This window comes from Oryzias latipes, chromosome 1 (assembly GCF_002234675.1).
Source record: "Oryzias latipes chromosome 1, ASM223467v1".
Lineage (NCBI taxonomy): Eukaryota > Metazoa > Chordata > Actinopteri > Beloniformes > Adrianichthyidae > Oryzias > Oryzias latipes.
This window is the reverse complement of record NC_019859.2, coordinates 21,334,133-21,348,017: the sequence shown is the minus strand read 5'-3', so window position 1 is coordinate 21,348,017 and position 13,885 is coordinate 21,334,133. Positions and strand designations below refer to the sequence as shown.

General features: G+C 42.9%; 2 protein-coding genes across 2 annotated transcripts in view; one reads left to right on the top strand and one right to left on the bottom strand.

Moving 5' to 3' along the window:
- slc5a10 (solute carrier family 5 member 10) overlaps nt 1-13,885 on the bottom strand; it is a 30,410-nt gene that overhangs the window by 11,650 nt on the left and 4,875 nt on the right. Inside the window, exons 7-9 of the mRNA XM_020704320.2 lie at nt 12,761-12,841; nt 12,469-12,674; nt 7,007-7,142 (exon numbers count right to left, since the gene is read on the bottom strand). Coding sequence (XP_020559979.1) covers nt 7,007-7,142; nt 12,469-12,674; nt 12,761-12,841 — 423 coding nt within the window. The remainder of the gene's footprint in view (nt 1-7,006; nt 7,143-12,468; nt 12,675-12,760; nt 12,842-13,885) is intronic.
- LOC105354400 (protein FAM83G) lies at nt 102-9,623 on the top strand. Its single transcript, XM_011477260.3, has 5 exons — nt 102-1,567; nt 3,162-3,329; nt 4,174-4,298; nt 5,150-6,524; nt 8,689-9,623. The coding sequence occupies exons 1-5, from the start codon at nt 1,073-1,075 to the stop codon at nt 9,058-9,060; spliced, it is 2,535 nt and encodes an 844-aa protein (XP_011475562.1). The 5' UTR covers nt 102-1,072; the 3' UTR covers nt 9,061-9,623.

Here is a 13,885-nt window from a genome sequence, read left to right as displayed (position 1 = left end):
CTAAAGGCTTTTCCAACATTTTTTCGTCTGCTCCTGATTCACAACTATTTGAAAAAGAAACATTTGGAAAAGCAATTTGAAGATTAATTTTCTTTATTTAAGAATTGAGGAGAGGACATATAAGAATGTGAAAAAAACACCAAAAACACGATTTTCATTGGGGTGAGTCTTTCAGGTCATCACAACATCACTTTAGAAATTAAAAAGGTGACCACATAAACAAAACGTTTTTGTTGTTATTATTTCATTCAGTAAGTTATAAAGAAAACATGACTACTACATAACTATCTGGGCAGATAAAAAGACAGTAAACTGTGGTATCTGTCCAGTTGATCACTCTGAATTAGATAACACATACGCGCGCGCGCACACATACACACGCAAAAATGTCTTTTGACTGTCCTGCCAAAAAGGAGGGTGGGGTTTGGAGCCTCCTTTTCCTAACCAAGTTCTGGACACTCCGCCTTTTTGGCCAGGGTGATCGAGTTTCCGTTACCGAATTCCTGGAACAGGCATTCACCGGTGGGACAGAACAGACCGCCGGACCTCCAGCCTCGTAATCGAGTCAGGAAAAGTCAAACCGCCGAAAATGCTGACGCAGGGAAAGTTGACTGCTGCCACGTCGAGAACGCTGACTTCATGTGTGAACATCTGGGACGTTCTTGTGAAGGCGGAGAAGCGCAACAGTTAGGTTGACTCATGCTGTTTGAACACGGCTGGACGAGGTTTGATGGCCGCGGCTTCCATCTATTTCCGCTCGGGATTGACTCACTGGCAGACAGGAGCACACTCATCCACAGCTGTCCACACAGCCCGGGGTCTGGAGCCGCCGCCGGGGTGATCCAGCCCCTGTCAGGTGAAAGGCGTGGTTCTGGGCGGGTAAACTTTGTTCCAGCTTCACCTGAGCGAGAGATCCAGTGACTTGAGATTGAGCGTCTTTTTGGAGAACTCCCGCGAACACATCTCCATCGAACGGACCCATGTCTGAAGTGTCTTTTTTCACGCGGACATTGTGTGGACCGTAATGACTTGATTGGACCGGACCAAATTGTTTGAGGATCGATTTGGGATTATGGCGCTGTCTCAGATCCAGTGTCTGGACGATCACCACGTCAACTGGCGCGTGAGCGAGGGCAAGCCCGAGTTTTTCTACAGCGAAGACCAACGGCTGGCGCTCGAGGCGCTCATCAGCTCGGGCCATGATGCGTTCACGGACTACATCAACAAGCACAGTATTCGGGAGTTCCTCTCGGAGCTGGAGTTGGAGCGCATTGTTCGCACAGCGGAGGCCTACCGGCCGGGGCACGAACAACACCAAAAATCGGAGCTGTTGGGACCGGGAAACGGCCCCCCAGGACCCACCGAGGTAGGAGCCGAAGACGGGGAGGTGTCGCTGGAGTATTGGCCGGACCGGTCTGAGGCCTCGGTGGTTGAGCTGGACCTGGGGTGGCCAGACGCCATCTCATACCGGGGGGTCACGCGCGTGACCGTGCACACACAGCCTCCCATCGACGGGCAGACGCACATCAAGGAGGTGGTGCGCAAGAGCATCGCATCAGCCCAGAAGGTAAAGTGATAACAATGGCGCACGCACATTCGCGAAAAACAAACAAAAAAGATAACACAATAACGATTTTAGCGTTTAAGCTTACTTTGAAAAGAATAAAAACTACAACTCATAAGTAATTTCCAACCAGTAACGGAGCCAGAATATTTTATAGGGGGGCAGAAGACTTTGGAGGAGTCAGTTACAAATGAACGGATCAAACTAAAGATGTGTTTCCAATAGTTTTATGACAATTAAAAGAGCAGTTCTTTTAGCAGAGATGCTATTACTCATACTTAATGAAGCTTGCATTGATGTTTTCTTCATCTCTGTCAGTAATTATACTGATATTGACTCAAACATTGGGGGGTAAAGCTTTTTGCTGGTGGGGCAGCCCCCCCGACCCCTGTAGGTCCGCCACTGCTTCCAATACATCTTTATAACATTAGGCTCTTAACAAGCAAGGAAACAAAGAAATAAATGGGGTTTAAGTCGTCCAATGTATATGAAAGCTTAAATGTTTTAGTACATTATCTTTCTTCTTCTTGTTGAATAATGAAGGACACAAAAACATCTTATTTAGAGCTGAAATCTATTAAGTGGCAACAAACACTTTTTTATTTTGATGGGAAAGTATTCCAAAACAGGTATTAGCCTAGTATAAAATGGTTACAGCTTCTTAAATGTCTTTTCCTTTTTCCTTTTTTGTTGTTTTCAGCTTAAGGCTGCTAAACCTCCCATTCCACCTAAGAATCATTATGTAAAACAACAACAACATGAAGTTAGAGCATTAACAGATATGAAACACAACAACACGTTATTGATGCACAAATGACTCAACAACAAGCCAGTCTTTAAGGTGTTTTTTTGTAATTTTTTTAAAATGAATTTAATCCAGGTTTTCTTATATTACTTTCCCAGAACTCAAGTTAGCACTCATTTAAATCTTTTATTGTTTTACTGTTTTAACTCACAAGATACACAACTTTGAGGTGGGGCTTCACTTTCACACTTCCAGCGTTTGTAATAAAATAACTTTTGGCTTGACATGCCGTTAAAAAAATGCACTGACGTCGCTGACGTGCTACATGCCAGCACAGCACTCATCACCTTTAACCCTCTTATGCTGGGACGTGCATTCCTATTGGGACAGCATTGCATGGAAGCAAAACGTGCTTTTTACACAATGGCATGGTCTGTTGTCTTGGACAGTGTTGGATTGTTTTTGTAGTCAACTTAATTGATTTTTATGATCAGCTGGAAGCTTTCCTCCCGAGACTGGTACTGTTCCCATCTGACCTTGACTTAATGTCTATTTTAGTCCTAATTTTGGTGAAATTGCCTTTCCACGGCATATTTAACCGGATGTTTCATGATGTAACCCTGCTATGAATCAGGAAGATTGCAACAATATGGATTAAAGTCAGCTGCAAACGTCCTAGTTATATTTTAAGGTTGTTGCTCAGAGTTAGTACTCTTAAACCTGATGCTTCCTTGAGGATTTAGTGACTTCATTATTGCAGATGAGAGTAGATTAAAGAGACAACGCCCTCAGATCAGGAAACACTAACACAGACTGTGACTTCCTGTGTGCCTTTTTTTCATGTGTGTGCAGGTGATAGCTGTGGTGATGGACGTGTTCACAGACGTGGATATCTTTCGGGACCTGCTGGACGCATCCTACAAACGGCGAATTCCAGTGTACATAATCATCGACGTCGCTGCGGTCCCCGGCTTTCTTTCCATGTGTGGCAGAGCCAGTATGCACCGCGGCCACCTAAAAGTACGTTTGCATGCGCGTGCACCGATGATGTTTTGTCAGGCTCGTTGGACACACAGATAACAACAGTACGTCTACACATCCCACCTAAAAGCAACAAAAAAATCTGACAAACAGATGCTGCAGTGTTTGGAGAGGGATGTTAAAAGGCCAAAAAAAAAAAAACCTTGAAAAATAAATTCATGGATGTGTTCCACAAATATGGGATGTAGGCGGACCAGCCCTCGCCTGAAGGCCTGTAAGTACCATGCATCAGCTAACTGTTTCTCGTTGACTTGAAACTGGTCTAGGCACTAACAGTAAATACTTAGTCCCGGGATTTTCTCTGGGCTTTAGCTCGAGGCTTAACACATAAAAATCCCATTTCCGTCTTGGCTGCAGGAAATTAAACATGTCGCACTCTGATTAGTTTCCCTTTCAGAGTTCGAGTCCACACATTAACGGCCAGAACCGCTCTTATCTGTCGGCTCCTTTCTTATCTTTTCTTTTTGCTTCAACGGAAAGCATTTATGAAGTCCTGTGTTTTGCCGGTTTTGCCCTGGACTACGACTCAACGTGGAACCGCACCCTCATCACAAAGCTTAAGACAGACACCACAGGGTGTGTCCTTGAAGCATGCACACGTCCTTGCTGGAGCCTGCACAGTCACACGCCAGCTTGTAGGGTTAGAAATGCTTAGCATCAACTTTTTAGCAACAAGGAAGCTGGTTGTTTTCACTTCCCTCATTCCACTCTGGCCTTTATTACCCTTTTGTGTTTTAAAAATCCTTTCTCCCATAAATGCAGAATCTTGTAGAGTGAAATGACCATTGTGTTTTTTATTTTATTTTCTTATTTTATTTTCCAGAACCTGCGTGTGCGCTGCTGCGGAGGTGTGGAGTTCTTTGCAAGATCAGCACAGAAGGTGCATGGATCTCTGAACCAGAAGTTTCTCCTGACAGATGGAGACAGAGCCATTTCTGGTTCATACAGGTGAGCATTCACTCTTTTGATACTGATTTGCATGTTTTTACTAAATAAAACTTACAGATTAAAAATGATTGTTGCAAGAACCTTCACTCAGCAGTTCCTCTCTGTTCTCTTTCTTTTTCTCCTTTGGGTTTTTTGTCTGAAGCTGTCAGGGGTTATGGGCTCTTTTGGTCTGTGTGAATCAACCACACACATCCAGCTCAGCAGAAAATGTCTGACAGAAACAGCAACCAGCTGATGAACAAAGAGCAGTATTGAGCAGCTCATCCAATCCTCAGTGTGTGGTGGGGAGTGAAGAATGTGTTATACTGTGTCAGTAGAGGGTTTATAGTCTTGTAGCCTTGCTTTCAGGAAGTTATGTCAAATTGGATTATTTAAAATTGCACAGTTAACCCCTGAAGGACTCCTCAACTCTATAATCCAGTCAATCCCAAGCGTCTACTTGTGCCGAATAGTGGAGAGTTCAGACTGAACGGTTTATCACACATTATTTAATCCTAACTTAATAGGGCACAAGCACAAAAACATTGCACAATGTAGCTGCAATGAGTAATGTCTACAACGTCTGGTATTTTTCCTCTAAATCAGTGAGTGTTGCCCTTGGACCGACTGTTTTCGAATAAAGTTCATTCTGCCAAATTTGGAAAACAAGCATGCACAAACAATCCTCTGATTTTCAACCTTTAAAGTGACACGACTTCAGCACTGTGACTTCATGGGGAAACACAAAGAGGAATAAACGTCTTCATTTGTTAGGTTCAAAGTGACTGACCTAAAAAGCAGAAAAACTACATTTAAAACATTGGAAGTCAATGCTGTGGTCTGATTGACATTTTGATTTGTGTGTGTTCCAGTTTCACTTGGTCCTCGTCCCGTTTGGACCGTAATCTCATCACGGTGATCTCTGGCCAGGCAGTGGAGGCCTTTGATATCCAATTCCGTGACCTTTACCTCATGTCCAGAAGCGTTTCGCTCAGTAAGGTTCCCATGGCAGATGAACCGACCCCTGACCCGGTTCCCCAGGCAGCACCACCTCCTGTTTCTGCTGCTGTTGCAAGAAAACTTATTAACCCCAAGTATGCTCTTGTCGCCTCGGGCACGAGCCCCACTTCCTCTGATCAGAACTCCAGCAACAAAAACTCAAACTCACAGAATCCCACTGGGCTAAAAGTGAATAAGGGACGTCTGAAGGATGTTGTGAAAGAACCGCCCTTACATCCTGGCTTAGCCCATCTGGAGAAAGCGTATTTGATCCCGTACCTGCCCACCTGGCCAGAGCCGGATCCTCCAAGCGACGTGATTGGCTTCATCAACATCAGAGATGAAAAGAGGGCCAATCAAGTTCACTTGCAGAGGTCGGAGCGGTTTGAGGTCAGTCAGGCTATCCGCTTTAGCTCACCACTGACTCCACAAAGCCACACTGTGGAATCTGCTACAAGTCAGCCTGCAGCAGAGGCTCCAAAACCTAAGGAGCAGACTGGAAATGCAAGCCCAGAAGCCTCAAACCCCACAACTTTAACCAATCAACCGCTCAGTCCGCACGCAGCTAAGAACACAGACAGTATTGATGCAACAGATTCCCTTCAAACATCTCACACCGCTCCAATCCAGGCAGCCCAAAAAACAGATGCACCCCTCCCCTCATCCCCATCCAAAGTTACTGCTGAAGCACAGACTGCTGACAGTGCTCAACAAATTTCTGAAGCACAAACTGCTGCTCCCCCCGTTCCGAAACGCCGTACGCTCCAGCTAGTCATAGATCCCAATTCTTCTGAGCATCCTAGTGAAGCTGAGGTCACCTTAGTTAAAATGGACTCCAAGGAAAGCCTAAAAACAGAGCGTGCCTCAAAAGAGCGGACTCCTGGCCGCCTTCGCCTCACCTCCAGAGACGATGACTCCGGCAGCAACGAGGAGGGCAGCCAGGACAGTACCAAAGTCATGTGTGACCGAGCAGCCAACGAAGAGCCCTCCAGTGCCTCCACGGCGTCAGAGGAGGACTTCTCTGACTGCTCCCAGCAGCAGCAACACGACCCTCTGACCAACGGAGTGCACCAGGGATCCAGCCGGGGCAACCATCAAGGGGATGGGCTCAACATAATGGCCCGTTTCTCTCAAAGCATGCTGGACCTGAGGGAGCCCAGCCAATCGGACGACGGCGTTTCCCTGATTCATCAGTCCCAGCAGCTGTGCAGGATGGGACACCCCTCCCCACACAGAAACATTGGAGAGGTGAGAATCCTTCTCTTTATTTTCCTTCTCTTCTCTTTATTACATTTTTATTCTATTCCACATATTTGGAATGATCTTAACTGGGTTCAGGCAGGGAGCATGAGGCTCTTCTTAATAGATTTTTAAAACTATTTTAGTGATTTTATCATTCATTACTGGCAGTTTTTTGCTAAAGATAAGTATATTTAAAAAAGCTAAATATTTTCTCTTTCCTATTCGGTCATGAACTCAGTCGAATGGAACATTCTTAACGGTTAGTAGGCTTGGCAGAAGAAAACTCAGAGGTTCTCGGAATTTCATTAGTATAATTAGATTTACAGGAATCAAAGAGGATCCCGCGCACCACTATGTTGTGCAACATGAGCATGTTGGCTGCTTTTTGCCTCACTGGTGGCAAAGCAAGCTGCCGCTTGCCCATCTTACATATTGAAAGTGGTATTTTCCGCCCCCTCTTCTCGCTTTCATTTTACGACGGGACACACCTGGATAGAGCGCCCTGCTGATCATGCCAGGGAGGATGATGAAGATGAAGGGCAGCAGTTTGAGATAGGCGGCGAAGATTGATGCTCCTTTAACGTGGCTCATGTTCTTAGCAGATAGGGAGCGCTGTACAATGACCTGCACAGAAAAACAGACATGATAGTATAAATACACATTCAAATGGAAATAAATGAAGGACTAAAGGAATTTTGACTGAATATTGGTGAAAATACAACACAATGCCACATGATGATGATTTTAGAAGAAAAAAGCTACACTGCAGAAACAGCCCCCCCCCCAAAAAAACAAAAAAAAAAAAGTCAAACATTCCTAACATCTGAACATTTTCTTACAAAAGGTTAAAAAAATCTGCCGATAAGGTAAGAAAAATGGTCTTATTTTAAGAAAAAAAAATTCAGTTACTAAGGCATGTTTTCTTAAACTAAAATATTTTGCCATTGGAAAACTTTATTGATATGACTGTTTTCTTACAGGTTAGAAAATAAGACAATGTTCTTGAAACAAGGGTCTTTTTACTTTCTTAAGTTTCTGTTTTTCCGGTGTACATTGGTTTGCTGCTTCTGTCATTTTAAAGGGTTTTTAAATCACATCAGATGATTCATTACAGCAGAACCCGTTGAAGCTACACTTTACTACATGCTTTGCTATTAAAGCTAACAAGTTTGATGGCGTGGTTTTGAAAGATGTTCGTTTCCTGAATTGAATCATCCTCAAACGTCACTTTCCTGCAGGCCTTTGTTGTTAGAAAGAAAAAAACCTGTCAGGCTCTTTACTGGTGTTGGTGTCTGTTAAGATTTATGAGTGTAGGTGGTTGTTATCAGCTCAAGAAAACCTTTAACTTTCTCTTTACATGAGAAAACTGTCTTTATTGTCATCTACTGTGTTTTCATAGTGGTGTGGGTCTACTTTTATTTGTTATCATGTTAGGACTTCTGTAACCATCTCTGAGAGTAAAGTAAGATTGTCCATATTGCTGAATTTTGTCGTTTCTAAGTGGCTGTTGGGGTTGCATCAACTAGTCATGACTAAGAGTTTAGGGTCGGGGTTACGTAGGAGAGGGTCATAAACTGCAGTTTTGGACTTCATTCAATAGCAATGAGGAAAATCGTGGAACAGGTGCGTTGGTTTTTATGTTTTTCTATATTTATATAATCTGCTTGCTGAGAGAAATACACCAACTAACTCAAAACAGATGATCAAATAGCCCAAAGGTGTCAAACTCCAGGCCTCAAGGGCCGGTGTCCTGCATGTTTTTTAACCATCCTGCCATTGAAGCTTCTTATTGGCTAAACACACCTGATCCAGGTCATCAACAGCAGATGAGGCAGGATTTCTGAAAAAGTAGCAGGAGGTCGGCCCTCGAGGCCTGGAGTCTGACGCCCCTGACATAACCTTTCTGCTACAGGATTATAGGAATATGTATAGTTTTAAACACATTTAATGTTGTCATATTGAAGATTGTCATGTTTAATGATTTGTGACAACAATCCCAATTATTGATGATGAAGTTTTATTCCTAGATGCGGTCTGTTGTATTCAGATGTAGTGGTGTTGTCATTATTTCACTGCATTTACCAAATTTTGTGGTCATACAGTCTTGGGCTCAGCCTGTTGTGAGTGCCTTATTGCTGATCAATGTTTTCTTTTTTTATAATCCGTCCAGCTGTTCCAGACCTCCAGATCTCCAGGTCGTGACGCCAGACTCAAAGGACCCAAAGTAATCATAGCTAAGCCTGGAAGTTTCCATCGTCCCAGTCGAGCAGCTGTGCCCGTGATTGGAGGCTACCGTTACTGGCAAGGCCAGACGGGGCAGTCCGATTCGAACCACCTGCGAGTGGAGGGCCGGTCCGGGCGCTCCCCACGCCGACACAGCCCAGGCTACAGGAAGGCGGAACGCACATCGCAGGACCCTGACGCAGAGCCGTCAGGCTTTTTCGGAGTGTCTCTCTCAAAACTTGGCAACTTCAGAAACTTGAGAGCTCGGGGAGGAGCCTCTCAGAAAAAGGTTTCCCAGAATAATAAAGCTGTCAGGTAGAACTGCCAGCGAGGAGAAGATCTTTCTAACTTCTAGACTCTCACATTCAAAAACTATTTATAATCATGGATTTTAGACTGTGCGAAATACTGACATATCAGTTCAGTTTGTGTTTACAAATAACTGGTTGACAAGGAACTGCTTGACAGGAAAAGGCTCCTATAATCCGAATTATCAGATATTGTTCTATATTTGATGAGTTCTGGTTATTCTTTTCTACCGACTCAAACACTAGTCCTTTCAACTTTATGTACAACAAATGTGTGTAGTTTACTTCAATGGATTTCTTCCTCTTCTTTCTATTGTGACAGTAGCATCTGTCCAGCAGACTCAGATAAAAATACATGTGAGTTTTGTAAAGTAGTGTTTTATCTAATCCAGCTTTGTTACTGAAGGCAAAGAGATGAGTTTACTAATGCAGAGAGGATTGTACTAGGATTTCTATTGCATTCCATTATTAGGGAGTACTTTTAAAAACTGTTTCAAATGTAGGAATGTTTGACATTAATCATTGTCACAGAACAAAAAGTGAATGTTTTAATAAAATTACAGACTGTCATGGAGCGGGTTTTGTCATTGTCGATCAGTCTCATTGAGGCTGTTGTGCACCTACAGTGGCTTCCAGTCAGACTGCAACAACTGTTCTGCAGATAAGAACCCAAAATGCTCATGTCAGAGCACAGCCAGGGGTGTCTATAATAATAGTAATGGATTAGATTTATCTGCGCTCCTCCGCTCAAAGCGCTTACATTATTCATTCACTCATTCACATTTGGTGATGGTAACTACTGATGAAGCCACAGCTGCCCTGGGGCAGACTGGCAGAGGCGTGGCTGCCAGTGAGCATCTACGGCGCCTCTGACCATCACCGGGACATTTGTACGAATTCACACACCAGTGGAGCCACACTTGAGGCAGGGAGGGTGAAGCGTCTTGCCCAAAGACACAACAACGGTTGAATGGGGGAGCAGGGATTGAACCACCGACCCTTCGATCATTGGCCGACCTGCTCAAACTATGAGTAGTTAGGATGTTTTTGGGACACATCAACCTTAGAAATTGGATCATTATTATTGAAACAAGTTAGACAAAAAAATGAGAAGTAATTAAATGAATTATTATTAGCCAGATCAACTCAGAAATTGACCACTAGGTGGCTTTTCACGCAATTTATTCAATATTGTTAACACAACAGAAATGAACCTAACATCGAGGCCCCAATGATTTGTTTTGACATCTGCGATTAACTTCATCTGGCACTGGGGTATATTTGTAAAAACTCAGTTGTTTTATCTTTAGGAAATTGTGATAAAATGTACGGTGGCCCTGAAGTGCAAATCCCTCAAGGCAAAAACATATTTAAGATCACAACGACATTTAAAAAAGCAAAAACCAAATAATAAAAAAGCACAGCATTTTAGAAATAAAATAAAGAAATTCCAGAAACCAAGCCATAATAAAAAAAAACATAATTACCAGAAAACAAAAGTGAATATTAAAAAATGAAACAAAATAAGAAACTTGAAAAGGTTGGTTCTATGAGACATCGCTGACTGGATGACGTCTGTTCACCTTCTCAACCAAGAATTAATTTGGCATGACAATTTCTTCCAACAGAAGATGTTTCATTAAGGCTTCTGCCACAGCCATTGCAAAAGTTTGTAAACTTGTTACCACAGTTCAGGGAAAACATCCTTCTACTTTCCCCTCTTCTTTAAAATTAAAAAGTCATCATCCAATCAGTGATGTCCTACAGTACCTACCATTTCCAGTTTCTCATTGTATTTAATTTTAGTTTTTTAGAAAATACTTTTGTTTTCCAAAACGTGTTTTTTAATATTTTGGGTTTCTGGAATTTTGCTATGATTTTTAAAATGTTGCTATTTTACAATTTGTTTTTCTTTTTTAATTGTCATTGTGATCTTTAATGTGTCTTTACGTTGAGTGATTTATTGATGTGATTTGCACCACCGTTAGTGGTGGTTAGCGTTCTTACCTCACGGCAAGAAGGCCACCGGTTCAAGTCCCGGCTGGGGGACCGGAACCAGAACATCAATGGGGGACCTTTCTATGTGGAGTTTGCATGTTCTCCCCGTGCATGCATGGGTTTTCTCCGGGGTCTCCGGCTTCCTCCCACCGTCCGAAAACATGCTTCATAGGTTAATTGGTCACTCTTAATTGTCCCTAGGTGAGTGTGAATGGGTGTGTGATTTGTGGCCCTGCGACAGACTGGCGACCTGTCCAGAATGTCCCCTGCCTTCGCTCATGAGTGGCCGGGATAGTCTCCAGCAGCCCTGTGACCCCGAAAGGGACAAAACGGGTTTTGAAGATGAATGAATGTGATTGTTAAACCTGGATCACAGGGTTCTGTTCTTCAGGGAGACTGGTTCATAAAGGAGATGTTTCGCTCCTCATCCGGGTGGCTTCTTCAATTCTTTGATGAAGAGCGAAACATCTTTGAAATTCTGTTTCCCTGAAGAAAAGAATCCTGGGGTTTGAAAAAGAAATACTACCACCAGATCAGCCCAGTACAAGCCAATGCTACAGATGTTATCCCATCCTATGAATGTCTACAGATCAAACAAGAAAACCTCAAATTACCTAAAATGTGATTCAAACAAACTAGAACTGAAAGGCTGAAGTCAACAGAAGACAGTCAGTGACACAGCAGCTGTAAATAACAAGGTAACATCAGGTGACAGCAAGGCGCCAAAAAAAGCTTGAATTATAAAAATGTGAAACCAGTGAGAAGGTTATGGCGTTCATTATATGTTAGTCCAAAGATAAGCAGACTAACTGGTTTTTCTCTGTGCTTTTTGAGATCGTTTTGTCCCCCAAACTAGCAGCTGTTCCAACAGTTCTTTGGTTTGCTGAAGTGTGAAATCGAACCAAATTAATAAAAGATAGAATTAACTGCCTAATAGAGTTGACCCCATTGGAGCATCATTGTGTGAAATTCCACTAGGAGAATTTAAAAGGACAGGTATGCACATTTTTTCCTTTAAAACACAAATATGTGGCTTTTTAAATCTTTAAATCTTTAAATTCCATAACTCTCAACTTTGTGACCCTGAGCGACCCCTGCCACAGGCACAAAATTCTTTCCATGGGAGAGGGTGGAGTCTGACCTTTGACATGCAAACAAAAACAAAGTAGATTTTTATTGATGAAGTGTTCTGCTTTTGCTGTTTACCATTTTGGATTTTTTTTTTTTTTAGGAAGTCAGAGGTTCCTAAACTCTCATCAAGTTATTTATATACATTTTGAGGAAGTTTTCTCTAAATTATCTTCATTGCCCCCAGTTGGCGGCAAAAGTATTCAAACTTCTTACTTTTAGCACGCTACGGTATCACAAACATCACTTCATTTGGTGACAGATTTTTGCCGATTTTGTCAATCCAGATGTACCTGGTCGGTGCACCAATACCAGGTGGCCAGTATGGTGAGACCCAGAGTCATGCCGGGCCATGGCAGGTCTCCGGTGACGGCGTCTCGGAACAGGTGCATGGCGTCGGCCCGTGGCAGGTGACAGGTACTGTTCGGGATAATCTTCTTGGGAATCGCTATACTGTACACACGCTCCAGGTTTCCATACCCACCGATCTTATTGAATGCTTCTCAAACATAGAAGTGTAAAAACCAAATAAAAACTCAGATTAGTTGCTTCCGTTTTGCACATTTTACCTTAATGTGTACGTACCTGTAATGGTCAGGATGATTGCACCAACAATCATGATAAATGTTTGCAGAGTGTCTGTGTAGATGACAGCAGCGAGACCGCCTGATAGAAATGGAAGACATCTTTCAGTATTTAAGATTTATTCATTGTAGCATTTAGTAAGGTGTTGTTAGGTTTAGTCTGCAGTTGATTTATGGTTATGTTTAGCTTTAGAAAGAAGAGTCATTATAAATACTTGAGCTGTACCTCAATCCACCAATTTACCCTGACCTCTACCTAGTGCCCTTTCAATTTAATGTGTGAGGGGTAAGGCTAGAAAAGTAGGAATCAAGACAACTCCATTCATCCATTTTCAGAACCTGCTAAATCAGGGTTGGGGTCAAGGGGCTGCTGGAGCCAACCCAGCAACTGTTGGGCAAGGGCAGGGTACACCCTGAACAAGTCACCAGCCTGTTGCAGGGCCATGAACTCACATGCACACCTAAGGGCAATTTAGAGACACCAATCAACCTACAACGCATGTCTTTAGAGTGTGGGAGGAAGCTGGAGCGCCTACAGAAAATCCACACAAAAAAGTCCCAGTTGGGGTTTGAACCAGGACCTTGTTGCTTTGTGGCGAGAGTGCTGACCATTACATCACCATACAGTCTGACAAGATGACTCAAGACAACTTAAACCAATTCAGTGGTAAAGTACACAGTGAGTCTGGTATATTGAGGGTTCAAATACACAGTCAAGTCAAATCAAATATTCTAAAAATGGAGGCCAACTTCACACTCAGCATAAAGATGTTTGATTGGGTGTCAAATCACTACATGGTTCTTGAGTATAGCTGTGTCTGCAGCTCACTGTTACCCCAGAGGATGGATCAAATGTGGAGAACAAATTTCCAACACCCAAGTGTGTGAACTAATGGGACTTTAATGGGATGGACAGATAGTGGGAAAGCTTTCAACTTAAAGGATTTTTAAAAAGGTCTCAAAAAAGTTAAGCTCACAAAAAAGGTTAAGGTTCAAAGGTTAAACATAGCAGACTGCTGCAAAATGGCAGTTCCAACAGTTTTATTCTTTGTTTTCACCTCCAACCCTTTAACATTTACTCTAACAATGTGCAAACAACCTGATGAAGTTGCAGTCTATTGGAGCC